Source organism: Mesocricetus auratus, unplaced genomic scaffold (assembly GCF_017639785.1).
Source record: "Mesocricetus auratus isolate SY011 unplaced genomic scaffold, BCM_Maur_2.0 Super-Scaffold_100047, whole genome shotgun sequence".
Taxonomy (NCBI): domain Eukaryota; kingdom Metazoa; phylum Chordata; class Mammalia; order Rodentia; family Cricetidae; genus Mesocricetus; species Mesocricetus auratus.
Window position 1 is genome coordinate 521243 of NW_024429224.1, and position 20012 is coordinate 541254.

The following is a 20012-nucleotide window of genomic DNA, read 5'->3' on the forward strand; positions in this document are numbered from 1 at the left end:
GAGAGGCAGGCACCTGCACAAGTTCGTAGATTAAAAATTAACAGATACACTCTACCCAGTGTCTGGCACACAGATGCTGCAGTATGACAATCTGCTCCTCTACCTTAAGCTCCCAAGTTTATTACACGGTGGTTACACGTGCAAATAGAATTTGGCCCCCAAGTACAGTAAAGGGAAAACACTATTAGCCACCAATGTGCTGGCCTCAAAGATACAAAATACAGGGATGGGAGGCCAGCTCAATTAGTAGTTTTATGAGCTACACAGACCTCACCATACACTAAACACAATGCTGCAATAAAAACTTGACAGTTTATAGCAAATATTCATCTGAAGAAAATCTTTACAGTTCAAAAATAATGCAACTACGTTCAATTTAATCTAGATACAGGTACTTTATTTACAAATATTTAGATAATAGCATTTTGTTACATCAAATGAAGAGTACAGCAGTCTGAATAAGTCCTTCTGTCACAAAAACAATCAAGACCCACTGTAACTAACTGAGTCAGGGTATTGCACCTCACCAAGCTGAAGTCGTCTTTAGTTTATGATTGCTACCTTATATCCCGATGGGTGATTTGGGTGGGGTTTTTTTTTTTTGTAAATATATACACACACACCAGCAGGTCATGGTCCCTGGGTGAATCCCTTGCGATGCAACAGTGTAAGCAAATGGATCGCTGTAAGTCTTTAACAGAAGATACCAATCTACTCCAGGAATCCTTTAAGTTAAACAAAGACAAAAGATGAATTCACAAATAAACCGAATCCTATTTTCTGCACATTCCAGTTTTGGCTTTTATTTAACATCAACTATACAAAACTCTGGGCCTACTACATGTTTATAATCCAGAAAGATGTATTCTTACATTAGTGTCTGGTAAAAGAGGGATTTAAACTGTGAATTTTAAACACAGCATCTAGCTGAGAGCATTTTATATAATGTGCTTGGGCTTCCCTGCGTGCACTTCAATGACCTCTTGATTCCCAGCCACTGTCAACTCAGCTAGAAACCACAGACTGAACAACTGAGGAAGCAGCTACCTTCCTTCTAAAGGTTTGTTTCCTTTGCAAGGTGTTCTTGTGGCCAGACCACCCAGTGAAAAGTAGTAACTTTATGTCAGCACACACACTTAGAAACATTTTTCCCTTTTACTAAACAATTTAGACCAACATGACATAAAATAGCCCCTCAACCCTATGAACACAAGGGATAGTATTAAATTACTTCACTGTAGTGTTAAAAACACACAATTTAAATTCCCTTAAAAGCAGACCTGTGGTTCTGGCTATCTGGTCCAGAAGTTGACCATTCCAAGATAAAGGTATAAAAGCTTAAAATGTGCAATATTAAACCCAGCCTTCTTCCTTTTTTCTATACAGTAAGGCAAGAATGCAGCCTGTAACACAAAATGTTTACAAAAAGAAAAGCAGGTTAGCACATTGTTGATTATACAAGAACAGTTAAGAAAATCAGCAGGTAAGCCACAGTGCAAAGATGGACTAGAATCCACTAGTGTTTCCGCTGATGCCAGGAGCTCTTTCCAGCACTATTTCTGTCCCCAGTCACTGCCAGCACCAAGGAGTGGAGCCAGTGAAACTGCAGTTGTGTCTATTTCCTTGTGTGAAATGGAAGAGAGTAACATGGTCACATATAGGTCACACTGTACAAACTGGTATTTTATACTGTTCCAATGCCAGTAATCAATTTATTTTCTTCATTAAAATAATATACACAGAAGGTATTGTTAGTTAGGTTCCTTCAAATTTTATACATATTTACTTTCTGTTAAAGAGAAAAGGATAAAATGGTGCAAAAAAATAAAGCTATTAATTAAGCAAAAGAAAAGGTAAATGGGTATTATTCCCTGTGCAAGGCTAAGACAAGCAAACCTCATCAAGAAAAATGCCACTTCTACAACAGGGAATTTATCCAACAAAAAAAGCAGTTGCAGACCCCCTTTTCTCTACCATCGGAAGTCATTTCACAGCAATGAACTTTCTTGCTACAACAGACATACTTGAACAGTTTAAAGATGGGAGAAAGTCCGAAGAGATCGAATTTAACCGTACAGTGAGACAAAGCCTTGCCAAAGGGGAAGGTAAAAATCGAGTCCCGCATCAGTGCTCATTTTAAATCATATATTGGTGACAAACCTATCACGAGGACAATCAAAGGGGGAAAGTCTAGATTTACCATGCAGGAGAGATTTATTACTCTACTTGCCTTTGATAACCTGATTACATCTAGTTGTTTAGCAGTTTAGTATTGTTAAACTGTTTTTACAAGAGTTGTTTTTTTTTCTGTTTTTAATTAAACCCAGTAAGATGTACAGAAGACAAGGAAGCAGTAAAAAGTACTGCTCCCAACAGACAGATGTGAAAGGTCAAATGAGGGGCAAGAGCAAAGAGGTCACTAGCAGCCACAGCCTTCTCTCTGGGGTTGGGGTTCACTGGTTAGCCGTCCTCCCTGCGGGGCTGAGGGTTTGTGTTGTACACCAGACTCGGCAGCATTCAGATCCAGGCTTCCATCCTGAATGTTCTGATAGATTTTCTTGGCAGCCTCAAGAAAAGCATCTTCTACATTCTCTCCCCTAAGAAACAATCAACAACTTTATTCACAACCCAAAGCTTTCTAGAAAATGTAAGGCATTTACACTGACCTTCTGCTAACCTTTAGTGAACCGCCATGATGTCTTCCACTTATAGCCACTGTCATCTAATAAGAGATTACCAAAAACTGAGCTAAGAGAACAATGTAGGAAATGGCTTTGGAGGTGAGCACACAATAGTCCTGAGCTGTCTCTGAGCTCAGTCTGCACACTGAGGCTTCTATTCACTGCAGCGTTATACTAGCATATGACATGACAACTTCTCCAAATACTAACAGGGGTCTAGCCTCCCATTGTTTTAGAAACAGCCGTGTGAAAACAATGCTATTTTATCATGTGGTGGTGACATAGCTGTGCTTAGCCATGTTCACACTTCAGTTCTCTTGGGACTAACAGCAGAGGGAAATAAATACAAACAGGTTGATCTGCCTTTGCCTGGTGTGATACACAAAGAACTATGACTGGGGGTGCTGGGATCAATGCTGGGACTCCAAGGACGATCAGAAATGTTCACTGTACCTCATTGGCCACTGAGTATGTCCTTGAATCATTCGTTAAGGTGATCACAAGTGCTGTGTGAACATGTTGCCCAACCTCGGTTGTGAAAGTCAAACACTTGTGAAATGTAGGCAGTTTCATTTTTGAGCTGGCTTGCCAGTGGGCACAGTAAGGGACAGCCCTTTAAGTAACAGAACTTCACATTCTCTTGTGATTGACACAGAACCATCTGCTTACTGTTTTTCCTGCCGTGGCACTGCACACACCCTCACTACATGGTACAAGTCACATGCATGTCTACAGAGGTCATCCACTTACACAGCACATGGTCCTACTGAGAACCTGCATGTAACTGAAAATATGATCTACATTTTAGCCATACTTACGTTTTTGCACTTGCTTCAAGGAACAATAAGCCTAAAAATAAAATTCAGACTATAATTAGGGCATTGCAGACTGCCAAGAGCACTCTTCAGTCACATCTGACACAGCTCCCACAACTGTCAGTACTCTGGCTATAATCGTTGGGAAGGAGCATGTATCTGAGGGCCAAGGGCAGATCTGTACTTGACGTTCATAGTTGCACTTCTACTAACACATATCACAGAAACAAACACTTTACTTCCTGAGAGTTCTGAACATTCCACATTTAAAAAAAAATACTAACAAAAACCTGCACGATTAAAACCCCCTTTCCTTTAATACTTTCCCAAGGGTGAATGTTATCTTAAACCCACCATTTTCTTCAGCAAACTGTTTGGCTTCTTCATAGGTAACATCTCTCTGTGCTTCCAAATCTGCTTTATTTCCTATGAGAATTATTACCTAATTTGTAAACAAAAGAAAAGAAATCTTAGAACAAAAATACCATTAAAATTCTCAAATACAAAAGTCTTGGCAGAAAAAAAAAAGGATCCCTAAGTACCCTGGACTGCAGGCCAGTAAAGGTCTGCACTAGGAAGGACTCTGAGAGCAAAAGGGCCAGGACGTGATAATCTGCTGTACAGAGAAAAGGTGTATTTTCAGGTTTGTGGTCCTCATACAGCTTTTGTTGAATATTGCTTTTATTGTTGTTAAAGATCCCTTAAAAAGAGAAAAGCAAGCCATTAAAAAACAAGCTATTAAGTGAATATGGCCCACAAGCCAGTTTGTTCATACCTGGTCTAGGTCAAAGAATAACAATAAGAATGTCCTAGCTGGGTGATGGCGGCGCACGCCTTTAATCCCAGCACTCGGGAGGCAGAGGCAGGTGGCTCTCTCTGAGTTCGAGACCAGCCTGGTCTATAAGCACTAGTTCCAGGACAGACTCCAAAGCCACAGAGAAACCCCGTCTCGAAAATGCCTCCCCCTCCCCCAAAAAAAAAAGTTCTAGAATTGCCAAGTGCTAGTGACACATGCCTTTAATCCCAGCACTCAGAAGGCAGAGACAGGCGGATCTCTGTGATATTACCAGTATTCTTCAGTGGTTGTAACTTACAGAGCCACAGTATACTGGCAAAACCAGAAAACTGAAAACTGACATTGGTGCGGTTACAGCCCTTAGAGGGCAGTTTTTGACAAATTCTCATATATGTGGCTATATCCATTCGTGGTTTGGTACAGTATTATCACAGTTACAGAATTTTCACCACAGTCGGCACAGAACTAGCTATCACATTATCACAAAGAAACTCTCTGTGCTATTTCTTTAGTTATACCACCCACCCACCTACCTCATCACTAACCAACCCCTGGCAACCACTGATTTGTTCTCCATCTATCTACAATGCTGTCACTTTGAAATATGTCAATGGAATCAGAGAATATGTGAACTTTTGAGACTTTTTTTTAACTAGGCCAAATCCTCGTAAGAATCTTGCAGATGGTGCTGTTATCACAAATCCTTCCTCTGTGCAGCTGAGCAGTACTCTACAGTGTGGATGCACCGGAACTGTTTTGCTATTAACCTATCTGTGGGCAGCTGGACTGCTCTTGGTTTTAGCTATCACAAAAAATACTGTGCATTTACCCATAGCTCTGTATGTACAGCAACAATGAGTTTAGTATGAATAGAAATGAAAGCTCTGGGCTCCACACTAGCAAAGCAGGCCTCTTACCACTCACCTACATATTTATTGTCCCCGGTCTCTGCCCAATGCAGAAGGTACAGAGAGCTAAGTGAGACAGAGACCTGGCCTTTCACTGTTCCTGTGACACCCTCCGGGACCCTCTTAACATCCCTGATGCCTACAAAGTTGGTTTCTCCAGAAGGTCCTGTCCATGCTCACTGGCACTGCGCCATTCACTGCATTTCTATTCATCTTTCAGGTGGTTTTGTGGCTTCTCTGTAACCTGAAGGTTCTCTCTCTGCTAGGCAATGACCCCTTGAGGACCAGAGATTCAGGGTTATCTTTATATGCTGTGGAGTCTAGCATGGTGGCTGTCCTTTAACATCTCATCATCTTCTCAGTCTGATTAAGAAGTTAATTACTTAAAGTATGAAGAATATTTAACTTTTAGTTGACATTTTATTCAGATAATTAGATTCACACGCAATTATAAAAAAAAAATCAAAGACAGCCCGTGCACAGTTTTGTCCAGTTTCCTCCAACGGCAGTATTTTACAAACTTAATCCAGATGTTTTTAAATTATAATTTTGGATTATAATATCTGCATCTGAAAGAACCACCTCGTTCATAGCTTTTATTTATTCATTTTTAGATCCAAACATATAAGTATAATAAAATGGAAAACCTGGAAACAATTAAAACTGAAAAAAAGTTTTCTTCAATTAGCTTAAGAATAAAATAAAGATACTTGAGGCTGGGGACCTAGTTTCATGGCAGATCATCTGCCTAGCAGACATGAGGCCTGGATCTCTAGCAAGGGAGGAAGGGAGGGGGGGAGGGGGGGGAGGGGGGGGGAGGGAAGGAGAGAGGGACTCTTATTCATAGTACCCAAATAACAATCAACAGTAAAGGGCTTGCCTGTTTGGGTTAGTGGATTTTGGATTTCTTATACAATGAGGTGTTGACTTACAGTGTTTGGATTGGTGAGATTCCTTGCATCTGTCAACCAGCTGCTTAAGTGGTTATATGTACTTCTTCTGCAAAAATTAAAATTAAAATGTGCTGACTTCTACATACAATTGCCATTTATACAGAAAAGTAAGCCAGATGTGATGTGTTGCATACATGTAATCCCTGCAATTAAAAGGCAAAAGTGACCTGTGCTTGAGGCCATCAAGGCCATAAATGAATTCCAGGTCAGCTTGTACTACAGTACGACCTTGTCTCAAAAAATACACAAGCTAACAAACTCATATAAATATATACATACATATATAGACTTTAATTGGAAGATCCCAACTACACTTTGACTAAATGGTCACTCCAAAGAATAACTGTAAAACAGAACCAACATAATTTTCAAAAAAACCTAGCCAAACTTTGTTTTGCTTTTTGAAACAAGGTTTCACTGTGTAGACCAAAACATCTTGCCTCTCCTATAGAGCAACTTTCTCAGTCTTCCCACATCCTGGATTACAGGTGTGTGCCAGCATACCTACCCACAAATTCATTAATGTTAAATAGCTCAAAATGTCCAACTATACTAATGATATTAGAACTATTTAAAAGCACAACAATATATAAGCAAGGAACATAAAAAAACTCAGAATCAAGATTTGCAATTTAGTCAAAACTAACATTCCTTGCAATCATCCAGATTTTTCAATCACAAAATGGAGAAAAACATGAGGTTGTCTAACTAATAATATACTCCAGGGAAAAATATCTCTGCATCTACCTTCAAATTATAATTTTCAGTCAGAAATAAAAGATAGTCACACTAAATCAGTACATAATTAATCTTTCCTAAATTGTTCTTGTCCTTTCTTTTTTTCAGATAGTTTTTCCCCAGCTGGCTTCCAACTTGTGCTCCCCCTGCCTCTACCTCCTAAATGCTAGAATTACAGGCATGTGGGACCATGCCCAGTTATACTAATCTGAAGTGGGTTGTTAATACACAGATAAAAAATCTGTCTTTAAAAAAGGCATTTAGTATGCTCATCTAGAAATTCAAGACCTCAGCCAACAGAAGTTAGTTTACACTTCTAACTCTTATTTATAGCAGTTAAGTCATCTGGAAATTAAGAGTGCTCCATTCTTCTACTTCATCTGAGCAAGCTTAAAAAGCATAGTGCCAGCTAGGCACTAGTGGCGCACGCCTTTAATCCCAGCACTCAGGAGGCAGAGACAGGTGGATCTCTGTGAGTTCGAGACCAGCCTGGTCTACAAGAGCTAGTTCCAGGACAGCCTCCAAAGCCACAGAGAAATCCTGTCTCGGGGTAGGAAAAAAAAAAAAAAAGGCGACCAGTTCATCTAACTTGAATCAGACAACTGTTCAGGTCTAGTAAGGGACAGTTTGTTATATGCTCCAAAGTCAAACCTTTACATTCCTGTTTTGTGACTTCATGCTCTGAGTTTCCAGAAACAGTCATGTTGTCAGGAATTGAATCCTGATGCAGTGTTTTAAGTCACTTCAATACATAGTAAGAAAATGAATTAAGTAAAAGAGTAAATAAATAAATATCAACCACCACCTAAATGTCAAAAAAGTCATATATATCAAAAAAGAATCTCCTTTTGGCCTATAGCTGAAAACACATGATCTGTTTCAGTCAATCATGCTTCCATAACAAAACTAAATATCTCACTCCTCACTTGGCCTATTTGCAGATAGTGTCAGTTTTAACACAAGAGACTGCATATAGCAATTCCTCAAAACTGACTGACTTCCCTGAAGTCAAAGTTTCATATAAAGCCGCCTCTCTGCAAACAGCGGTGCTGCTTCTCAGATGGTTCTTCTCTCAGTTCCCCCTTGGCTCCACTGCCTTTCTTTAACCAACTTCAGGTGAAGAGAACCAGTAAAAAAAGAAACCACACTGCCCAAAGTGGAGATCTACTCCCAAGAATGGCATCACCTTACCTGGTGATGTCATACACCATGAGTGCGCCTGCAGCCCCTCTGTAGTAGCTCCGTGTAACAGCTCGGAACCGTTCCTGTCCTGCTGTATCCCAAATCTGCAGTTTGATTTTTTGGCCACTAACTTCAATTATCCTTGTACCAAATTCAACACCAATTGTGTGAGGACAGTCAGCCATAACTGTTAGAGAAAAAAGAAAATATCCAAATTTCAGAAAACCTTTGTGGTAAGCAGCAAAAAAAAATGCCATAGTCTCGATTATTTTTAGTTTATCAACTATAACATATGGCCTCTTTCTCTGTCACAAGATAAAAATTGTACTCTAAACATTAGGATGAATGCTATTAAGTATTCTAAAACTACTAATTTTAGTAAATAAATGATACACACAGTGCAAAAAAAATAGTTTCTTAAAATAATACATTTTAGCTGGGTGGTGGTGACACACACCTTTAACCTCAGCACTCAGAAAACAGGCAGGTTTTCTGTGAGCGTGAGGCTAGCCTGGTCAACAGAGTAAGTTCCAGGACAGCCAAGGCTACACAGAGGAACCCTGTCTCAAAAACCAAATACAAATACACACACACACACACACACACACACACACACACACATTTTTGGGTTGGGGAGCTAAAAAGATGTCAGTAGTTAAGAACATTTGCTGTCTTTTAGAGAACTGGAGTCTAGTTCCCTGTACTACCTACACTAAATAACTCACAGCTTATAACTTACAGCTCCAGGGGATCCAACACCCTCTTCTGGTCTCTGTGGGTACCAGCCCACATATGGCATACACATATATAATACCAACATGTGCACATGTATACACACTCATAAATGTTTAAAGGGTGCATTTAAAGTAAAAGAATAAAATGAGGTTATTTAAGTTTAACATTTTACACATTTTTAAAAAATAATTCTATGTTTGTACTATCAAGAAATCAAAACAGTGTCATGATGGTACATATCTTTAATCCCAACACCCAGGAGGCAGAGGCAGGCAGATCTCTTGGAGTTTGAGAACAGCCTGATCTACACAGTCTATTCCAGGCCAGCCAGAGCAGAGCAAAACAGCAAGAACCTCTTAATAAACAAACAAAAATCAAAGTAAACCTAGTTATACATCATAAAACAACATTTACCTACATCAAGATGGCTCATGGCCACCTATAACTCACTCCAGGGGATCTGCTGTCTCTGCCCGCCAATGCTCTCTCCTGCACGCTCTCTCTGTCTCTCTCTGTCTCTGTCTCTCTGTCTCTGTCTCTCTCTCCCTTTCCCTCTCCCTCTCTCAAAAGCAAGTCTTTAAAATCAAACTTCAGGGAAAAAAGTGTAAATATGAAGACAAGTTATAATCAAATACATAAATTACTCTGAAAATAATGCTTTTCAAAATGTAGAGAATGTGACAATAAAGTAAGCCACTTATCTTTTTTACCTTCCATATTGAACTTACATTTTTTTTCTGTAAATTGATGAAGCAAGCAAGATTTTCCTACTCCCATATCCCCTGTTTAAAACAAGAAAAATGTTTCAGGTGGCAATTCTTCTATTTCTCAATTTTTACTCTTAAAATCATATTGCAGTAACTGCTGCACTGGTGATACTAAACACATCACAGGTTTCTGACCACTTGGAGCATCTGCATCTCCCTCCTTTATAATGAATTCAAAAGAACTTTTAGAAGAATAGAATTTAGTTGTAAATTACTGTTAATAAAGAGCCAACAAGTTGAACACGGCTTGTAACAGAAAAAATACTGTTATGAGACTTTTTAGTTTGAACTGCTTCCAGGTGGGTACCCCAAGTACACCTGTTGGTCTACACTAATGAACTATCTCCCAAGGGCAAACAGAAATAAACGTTGGAAGCTTGGCTCACTGTCTCCTGTTTTACCTCTACATTACAGCAGATGCCATCTCACAAAACCGCACAAACTTGACATCAAAGCTTTTATTTATGGTTTGTTTTGTTTTCCAAGCTGGAAATTAAAGTAAACCCACAGCCTAGGAAGGCATAGAGAAGCTTTACCTCCAGCACACAACCCAACCAACACCTGGGCTTTCATTTGTCATTTTATAACATTCACAAATAAACAAACATCGGTTAAGATAGTTTGAGCAAAGTCTTGAGGAAACAAAAATATTCTTATATAATATATATTACACAACTGATTCTGTATCAAACTGTTCTCTACCAATGTTGGAATTCAAGGGGCCCTGAAAACTTTTATGGCATTGGGATATTTCAGCACTAACAGGAAATTAATTTCACCCCCAACACTAACTTTTGGAAGTGGCCCTGAAAAACAATCACCAATTTTTTACTAGTGCCCAAAAAGAGACTAGAGAAGGGACCAGGGCCATGATGCATAAGGCATATTTATCTTCATGAAAGCTTTAGTTCTAAAGTCAGAAAATCATGTACTTCTGCAGCAGTATGTTTAAGTACTGGTGTATAAATGTCCCATGTGCTAACTTTCTTTGGTGGACAAGAATACAAGCTTAATAAACTTACCAATAATAATATACTTAAAGATGTACGAGTAGTTGTACGGTGCAGTTGCCATGGTGGCACTAAAAACAAAGAAAACTATGTTACTTCAGAAAAAAAGCACATACAAGTTATCTAAACCCACTACTGTTACCCCTTCAAAAGGCAAGATATATTGCAAGCATAGACATATCTTTTAAATATACCACATGTATTAAGCACACTGACTACACAAACAAAACTTTAAGTCAGTAAAATTCCCAAACTGATCACAAATTCTTTCTTGAATAAATGTTACTTAAAATATTCTCATGTTATCCACAAAAATATGAAAAAATATGCTCCAAAACACTCCCAAATTTCACTTAGAAAATACCCAAAAACAAATACTCTGGAAAAATTTCAAGAGGATCTTTATAAATCTAAGTGAAACATCACTGAACAGCTCCTTCTCCCTTTAAGGTCCTTCTTGTTAACTGATCAGATAAGCTAAGGTATCAAAAGTAACGACTAACAAATACAAAATAACTTTTGTTCTCTACTTCAAATCAATACTTAGCAAAGAATCTAAAGTCTAGAGAACAAGAATGTATTCAAAATCAAATTGATGTGAAAATTAGATTGAATCACTTGAAATTGTTGTTCTTACAGACTTTTAAAATGGAGAACAATTATTATTGCAATTTCATATAGCTCAACTCCGTATAGTATTTAATTATTAAAAACACATGAAGTGTCTTCTGTATAGCATTCTAGGAGTTGAGAAAATAGTGCTATAAAGCTACACTCATGCTTGTGAAAAAGCTTATATATATTAAGATACTTCCAAAGATCACAGCCTACTCCTTAGTCCTCAGGTAGATTTAACCTAAAAAACTTTAATTTCTTTACTATTTGTAATAACTTTTAATCTCACAAGCACAATGGCACGAATGAGCATTAGACCCAGCTGATACTCAGGAGACTGAAAGATTATTTGAATTATTTTAAGGTCAGCCTGGACAATATAAGAAACCTATATCTCCCCAAATAATTCACTTTGGGTGCCTTAATGTATCTAACACTGCTGGGTTCTAGAGAAACACATTCTAACACCAATAACAACATCTAATGTATTTTTTTTTTACCAGTTTTCAGTTAAGGAAAGACAAAAGTCATACACATCAAGACTTACTGTTCAAAATGTTTGTTTTCTATTGTTTTAATGAATATTTTGTGATAACTTCATGCTGTATGTCAAATAAAACTTCTTCAACATAATCAAATTAACCTACAGGGAAAACATCTGCAATAGGTGAATAATCAAGGAACAGAAGCCCTCACAACAGGAAATTAGAGAGCACCTCACATAATATGTAGTTGTCTCCTCTCACTTTGCTGAACAAACAGCACTCAACACAAGTCCAAGCAATGCTCCCAATCCACCCAGCATGTTGTGACACATTTATAATCAGTCCTCCGCATCATAGAAAACTCCCTTAACCAGTTCTTTCAGGGGGAGTTTTTCTAGTTAGATTAGCTAGGATCCTAAACACTAACTTTTACCTCCTTTCCAGATGTTACTAGAACGCAAACTTTAAAGTGAACTTGGCCTTAACCAGGGTCATGGCATGAGCCTTTAGTCCCAGCATTCAGAAAGCAGAGACAGGCTGATTTCTGAGTTTGGAACCAGAAATCTATGGAACTGGTCTATAGAGTGAGTTCCAAGACAGCCAGAACTGTGTGTAAATAAAACAAAACCCTTGGCCTCAAGATTAAACTTCGATCTAAACTATTTACCAGATCTCTGAACCAGCTACTAATTACAAGGGGGGGACCCCAAACTAAAGAATTTTCAAGGTCATTAAATTATTAACCTATAGCAGTTTCTTTTCTGTATGAAAACAATATTCTTCTCCTATAATTAGTTTTTAATTCCTAAAATTCCTTTCCAAAGCAATCATTTGGTCATCTCTGAATTAGTTTCTCTTACACTCTTGATTTTCCTATTTTCTTTCCCTCTTCTAAAATTTTATATATATACTTTGCTTCCTTCTATTTTATTATGTTAAAATTCAGCACTAAGGAGACAGAGACAGGAGGATCTCTGTGAGTTTGAGACCAATCTAGTCTACACAGTGAGTTCTAAGACAGCTGGGGCTATGTAGAGAGACGATGGACGGACGGACGGACGGATAGAGAAGATTGATTTAAGAAAATTACAGAGCTTGTGGTATAGCTTAGTATTGAATGCATGCTTAGCATGCACAAGGCCCTGGCTTCAAGCCCCAGCACACAATACTCAAGAACTGTGGCTTTTAAAACAACAGTTCCAAAGTCAACTAACTTCAAGTGTTCTAGGAGCAATCATGAAATTAACTTCATTAGCTGGACAATTGGTGTACATGCTGATTGTCACACATAGCATCCTCTAAATATCAACTAAAATGATGAATTTTGAGACTGTTTTTAAGTAATAAACATTAACATCATAGGTTTCCAAATATATCACTATTTCAAGATAAACTTCAAAGCTTTGCTTCTACTTCACAGCAATAATTTTTCGCCTCAAGTTATTTTTACAATTACAAATAAAAAACCCTAAAATCAGGAGCTGGGCATTGGTGGTACACGCCTTTTATCCCAGCACTCGGAGGGAAGAGGCTGGAGGATCTCTGTGAGTTCCAGCCCAGCCTGGTCTACAGAGCAGAGTTCCAGGACAGCCTCCAAAACAACACAGAGAAACCCTGTCTCAAAAAAACAAGACCAAAAAACCCTAAATTCAGAAGCAGGGAAACAGTGCTGGGGACATACCTTAATTGGTAGAGTGTCTGACAAGCATGTACCAAGAGCCAACTTCACCCATAGACAAGCCCTGGTGGCACAGACCTATATAAGCCCCTACTCAGGTAGAAAAGAGGATCAAGTCAGAAGTTCAAGACCATCCTCAGCTACATAATGAACTTGAGGATACCCTGAGCTACATGAGACATTGTTTCAAAACAAACAACAACAAAAACCACCAAATTTATTCATTTCTGTAGACAAAGGCAGAAACTTTATTCAAAAATAAGAAATTGGTAAACTTTAAATAATCTCATAGTTTGTTTGATGGATTAACAATAGAGCTATATGTAAGGGGCTACCTCACTTTCTTGAGCTTTTTCAACCTCACTTCTCCAACATAAAGCATGTGACTGATAAAGTAAACAAAATAGTTTCGCCTAGCTTTTAAAAGAGAAAAAAAATTGTTACTTAGGGTATGTTTGCTTTAAAAGCTCAAAGGTCAAAAAAATGCAGAGGGGGTTAGGACGTGAGCAAGAAATGTTCTAGTTCACACAGAAAGCACAAATCTACTCATTTAAAAAAAAAAAAAAGAGTTTGGCAAGCCAGGCGTTGGTTTTGCATTTAGTCCCAGCACTTGGGAGGCAGAGGCAGGAGGATCTTTGTGAATGGAGGCCAGCCTGGTCTACAGAGCTAGACAGCAAGTGCCAGGACAGCCTCCAAAGCTACACAGAGAAACCCTGTCTCGAAAAACGAACAACAAAAATTAAAAATGTTTTTAAAAAGTTTGGCAACTTTCTATAGCTTGTGTTATTAAAATACATTTTCTTCCAGTTTTATTTTGTGAAACAGGCTTGCCTAGGACTCACTATATCATCTATATAGAATTCTCTGAGCATTGCTACCCTTTCTTTTTTTTTTAATAAAAACTATTTGGATAAAGTTGACATTAAGCTCTCCTTTGATGCCTTTGGTTTTTTAAAAGAAAAACTGAACAATTTGCAAAATAGTAACACAGCTGCCATAGTTTCCATTTATGGGGCATTTATGGACCAGGCAATACTCTAAGTGTGACTTCATCTTTACTGCTGTCCTTATAAGACAGCTAAATGAGGAAATGATCAAGAGGAAAGCAGTAGTCTAGCTCAGGCAGTTTGGGACAAGTCTATACTGTATCCAGCATGTTGTTAACCATGTACCAGAAAGTAGGAGGCTTTAAGATACTGACCTTTCTTTCATTCCTGTGTTTCTAATGTAACACTCTGAATAAGAAATATTAAGTAAGTACATTTGTAGTGTGCACAACTACAAGTAATTAGTAATGCTGATTTATTGAGAAGGAACATTTGAGAATCAACCATGCAATGATGTTACTTTTCCTTATACTAATTCTTTTTTTGTTTGTTTGTTTGTTTTGGTTTTTCCGAGACAGGGTTTCTCTGTATTGTTTTGGAGGCTGTCCTGGAACTCACTCTGTAGACCAGGCCGGTCTCGAACTCACAGAGATCCGTCTGCCTCTGCCTTCCGAGTGCTGGGATTAAAGGTGTGTGCCACCACCGCCCGGCCCTTATACTAATTCTTAATTCTCACAACTCTGTAAAGCTATTATTATTTTCTTGCAGAAATTGAAGAACTTGAGATTTGGAAAAATTCACTACTTTGAGCAATGTTCTAAAGCTAGTAAATGGCAAACCTAGAACTTGAGTCCAGAGGCATGAGTTCAAACAGCATGATGTTCTCAACTAACTTACTAAAGATGTGCAAAGGTGGGCGCATAACCATCCTTGGCTATCAAAAGAGATGCTCACAAAATGCCCGATAAGCACTGATAATGGTTGCACTGTGTAATCAAGTGGCTACTTTAAAATATTAGGCATGCTTAATGTTGCTTTAATAAAGAATTTCTCAATTTTATCTCAATATGAAACATACCTATATTCAAAGAAATATGTAAGTTATATTTAAAGATGGAATATATTGCCAGGTAGTGGTGGCCTTTAATCCTAGCACTCAGGAGGGAAAGGCAGGTGGATCTCTGAGAATTCAAGGCCAGACTGGTCTAAAAAGTGAGTTCCAGGACAGGCAGAACTACAGAAACATTGTCTTGAAGAAAAAAAGGAGATGCACATACCAATGCATAAAACATGTAAGAGTCAGGTGTTGATGCACACCTTTAATCCCAGCACTTGGGAGGCAGAGGCAGGTGGATCTCTGTGAGTTCAAGACCGGCCTGGTCTACAGAGCAAGTTCCAGGATAGCCAAAGATACACAGAGAAACTCTATCTTGAAAAACTAAAAGCAAACATGTAGTATGTTCTTTTTCACTTACTGAAATCATATATATTCCCAAGTCAATACATTTATAGTTAAATGATTACCAAACATATATAACATGCTGGTCATTGTTGTACCAAACAAAATCAGATCCCTTCCTGAGTAAGATTATATAAATGACTAATTTTTAAAAATTTATTCTATGAATATGAACATTGTGCCAGCATATATAGTATGTGCACCACCAAGTGTCTGATGGGCACAGGGGTTGAGGAAGAGGCTGTCAGATTCCTTAAAGCTAGAGTTATCGTGGTTGTAAGCCACCACGTAAATGCTGGGAATGGAACCTGGATCATCCGCAAAAGCAGCCAGTGCTTTTACCCACTAAGACATCGCTCTCCAGACCCAAATAACTAGTTTTAAAGGTACTGGTACAGACCTCAGAGTAAAAAAAAAGTACCTGTAACATGGGCATTTCCTCAGGCTTATATCTTAACTCTTATGTATTTGTTTATATACTGTCATTCACTGTTCTATACCTATTGTAGTCTATTCCTCAATCTTTACAGAACTAATTAGTGGGACAAGCAACCCACTAAATACTGTTGGTGATCTAATGTCTTAATACCACTCTTCAGTTTTAGGTTTTCATTTATACATTTTGTTACTGGAGACAAGACTACTTTTGTGACCCCAACACCAACAATATGAAAATACCTAGTATCTACTAAGCTCAAACCATTACTAAAGGTTTTTAACAATTATTATAAAAAAAAAAAAAGGGAGCCAGGCATTGGTGGGGCACACCTTTAATCCCTGCACTCGGGAGGCAGAAGCAGGCAGATCTCTGTGAGTTAGAGACCAGCCTGATCTACAGAGCTAGTTCCAGGACAAGTCTCCAAAACAATACAGAGAAACCCTGTCTAGAGAGAAAAAAAAAAAAAGAGTAATATTTTCTCTGCCTTCACAGAACTCAAAAATGGATGCATTTTTGTTTAGAAGCCCCTGAAATGGAATGCTACTCAACTTGTCTGCCAGGTGGACATAAAATTTTCAGTTAATCTAATAATCTAATCAAAATGGTCAATTTCCTTCCATAACAATATTACAACCTTTGAAAACAACCTGTCCATTTCTGAGACCAACTTTCCACAAGTCATTTAAGGTTAAACTTTTGTGTAAGTTAATGTAAACAAATTTTTAAAAATACTGGGTTGCTTATGTCCAAAAAGACAAAACCTTCCTACTAATGATAGTATGCTGTAAAGAAATAAAATACTCCAATTCTTCATCCTCTTTTCCATAAAAATACTTAACCACAAAACTACGAAGCCCGCATTGAAAGAATTGTAAGAGTAAAATGTCCCTGATGTATCTGAAATACAGATGAGACTAGGAGGAGCAGAGCATAGACAGAACAAGGCACAGAACTTAATGGACGGTAGGATTTTAAGCCCGGGTCTACTCCAAAGCTATGCTCCTTTCATTCAACAGCTATTAAACACCCATTATTTGACTAGCAAAATGAGAGATACTGAGGCACTTACATGCCAAACAAGGTACTAAGTGCTTTCTTTAAGTCCTATTTAATCCTTGAAATAACTGAAATGTGGGCACGATTATTCCCTTTACAAATAAGGACACTGAATCTGGAGGGGTTAGCTTACCTGGTTAGGGTTAATTAAGTAACTAGGAAGTGGCAGTACTGTTTGAGTGATTTTACTTGCTCATGCCTGAGGGCGTGTAGCTTAAGGTTTTGGACTATCGATGCCTTGGATTCCTATTCTGGTATTGCCACTTCCTAGTTACAGTGAATTTCCAAGGAAAACTGTTGAAAGGAAGGGAGATAAGGGAGCTGGATTATTGTGGGGTCAAACTTGTCCTCATGGATCACATTTACATAAAAGGTAGTTAGAACGACATGCCATGAACAGTAAACTTTCCAAGAGTTTCTAACACTTAGCTGGGCAGCCACCAAGAACACAGCTTTCTTCCCAAATAAAGAGGAAATCCTACCACCACCTCTCCTCCAATGAGCATCTACCGGTGCAGCAGCTGGCATGATAGATTTTGGGTGTTATCTGTTTATCACCCAGTGCAAAGAGAGGAAAAATGGAATTGAGTTGTCACGGCTCTAAAACGCTCACGTCTTGTATATGCAACCCTCGTTGAACGTAGTGTAGTACAAAATACACCAGCCAGTGTGGGGAGAACCAGTCTGCGTGTGCCACCATTACTCAGCTACATGACAACTTCTGGCCTTAGTCCGTCCCCCGCCCCTTAAAAAAAAAATGCGGAAAACTCTCAAAAGGCACTCGAAGCAAGCAAGGTATGTATGAAGACACCTAAACTCGTGCCTGGCGCACAGCGCAGCGCAAACTCTCGAAGCAGTCCCTTTCCACCTCCTTTTCTCAAATTCTGCAGACGCCCAAACTTTTCTCCTTCGATGTTTCTCGGTGCTGGCCAGGGGCTTTGCAGGGATCGCAGGACCCCGTCCGCAGCCGGGGTACCACCGGGGGCCCCACAAGGACACGGGAGCCAGTCCGAGATGCGGGGAAGGAAAGGCCTGCGGGGTAGGACGGCCAGCGCTGGGGCTCGTGGGTGGCAGGACGGCGACGGCACGCGTGGGGGAAACGCCGCGGGGGTGATCGGCAGCGGCGGGCACGGGCGGCGGGCGAGCCCCGGGGCCTGCGGAGGCCGCGGCTGGCTGGCTGCGTCCCGCGGGCCGGGCCGACGAGGAGGGAACACACCCTTCCCGCACGCCTCGGAGCGGGGCTGCAGCCGGGGCGCACGAGCCCGGGCTGGGTGGCGCGGGCGACGGCTCGCCCCGGAGCGCTGTCAGACCGGTGCCCTCCGCCGAGCCACGGGCTGGCCGCGGCCTGCGGGGCCCTGCCCCGGACGCCGCCCGCCTTCCTCCCGGCTCGCCTCCGCCCCTCCGAGAGGGCCGGGCCGGAGGAAGGCGACGGGCAGCCGGCACGGGAGGCCTCGGTTACCTGGGGGGTTGCTGGTGGCTGGGCAGCTTTCCGGACGGGAGGGGGACGTCAAGGCGAGGAAGCGGAGTGCGGACGCGGCGGGAGGGCGGCCGGGATCCGGCGGCCGAGACCCCAGCAGGGAGGCGGGCCGGCCTGAGGTTGCAGACAGTCGGGCTGCAGTCGCGGCGGCGGCGGCGGGCCCTGCGGCTCCCTCAGGATCTTCCTCGGGCTGGTCCAAGATGGCGGCGCTCCCTGCACAGGGTTTCCTGTCACCCTCGCAATGGGCCGGACCACAAAAGAAGGGGGGGGAGGATGCGCGCGCAGCCAGCGGAGCCCGGAAGCGGGTGGCGGAAACCGACCTGACGGCCACGCCCCCTCCGCGGCCCGCCCCTCTGGAGTCGGCCCGCCCTGGCCGAGGCCCGCCCCACTGGCCCTCACGCCCGAAGGGGGCGGGGAAAGTGGCCCACGCAGGCGCAGTCGCATGCCCTCGCCTCCCCGGGGAAGTTACTGCGCAGGTCCGCGCACTGTTTTCTAAGGGGTTCCTGGGTCCCTGAATGTGGCGTTTGGAGTCTCGTTTTTGATACTCGTGTCTGCTTCTCTCTCGGCCGCTTCTGTATACCGGCTCCTGGGACACACACGTGTTTACTACTTGTATTCAGTATTTAGCAACCAATCGGGGGCTAGCAGACAGGCACCCAGAGAGGCTTCTCCTTGTGCTGTCAGAGCAAAGGGTGGCTGTCATTGACCAACCCACTAGTATTTCATCTGCCTTGTGTTTCATCTTTGTCTCTCTTAAACTTGCTTTACGGACCTTCGATAGGAAGAGGAAAACGACTTTTTCACTGTTTGGCCGCCACTCCCACCTTCCCAAGACACCTCGGTGAAAACAACAGTTTTACTTTCTATGTCTTAAGTCTTTTTCACCTTGTAGATATTTTTTAACCTTGTAGAACCTGAGGATGGGTTTGTTTTACATTTACGTTTAATTTTTATTTTACCTCGCCCAATAATGTATATTGAACCCCGTCTCACCCACCCCCAAAAAAAATCAGGAGAAAAAAATCAACTTATTTGCTATAGAAACTGACTTGCTGTATGTTATTAATGTATCCATCCTTGTGTTTTGTGCTTAATGGAGCATGGTGCAGGTAGAGGAAGCATGGAAGACAGTGCCGAGGGCAATTCGAACTGTGGAAGCTTAGCTCAAGAAATACCAGAGGGGCTATTAGTAAGCGGCCGCTTTCTGCCTTGTAAAATTTTGCTGCAGGGTGAATTGTTGCAGTTTGGATTAATGGCCTTGGTAGGGGAGATTTGAAGACGGCCTAACAGTGACTGAGTCCCTTGGTTACTGGCAGTCACTCTAGTGTAGATCTACAGGGAAAAGAAGCAGATGGGCTAGGAGAAATGCTGAATTACAGTGTGAGAAAAGG

The 20012-nt window shown here is 40.8% G+C and overlaps 1 protein-coding gene across 1 annotated transcript; it reads right to left on the bottom strand.

Annotated features, from left to right (window-relative positions):
• Positions 1 to 375: 375 nt before the first annotated feature.
• Rab14 (RAB14, member RAS oncogene family) lies at positions 376 to 18858 on the bottom strand. Its single transcript, XM_040735666.1, has 8 exons — positions 18604 to 18858; positions 10598 to 10656; positions 9537 to 9590; positions 8083 to 8260; positions 6133 to 6199; positions 3851 to 3938; positions 3500 to 3530; positions 376 to 2597 (listed from the first exon to the last, which is right to left on the bottom strand). Exons 2-8 carry the CDS (start codon positions 10647 to 10649, stop codon positions 2420 to 2422), a joined length of 648 nt encoding a protein of 215 aa, XP_040591600.1. The 5' UTR covers positions 10650 to 10656; positions 18604 to 18858; the 3' UTR covers positions 376 to 2419.
• Positions 18859 to 20012: the final 1154 nt, after the last annotated feature.

Bases quoted from the DNA above. Each gene is read 5' to 3' on its own strand.
- Rab14 (XM_040735666.1), bottom strand. From the start codon at position 10,649: ATGGCAACTGCACCGTACAACTACTCGTACATCTTTAAGTATATTATT. The intron at 3,939-6,132 runs GTAAGTCAACAC...TTTACAAATTAG, and splicing joins ATCTCACCAATCCAAACACT to GTAATAATTCTCATAGGAAA. The intron at 2,598-3,499 runs GTAAGTATGGCT...ATTGTTTCTTAG, and splicing joins CTTGAAGCAAGTGCAAAAAC to GGGAGAGAATGTAGAAGATG.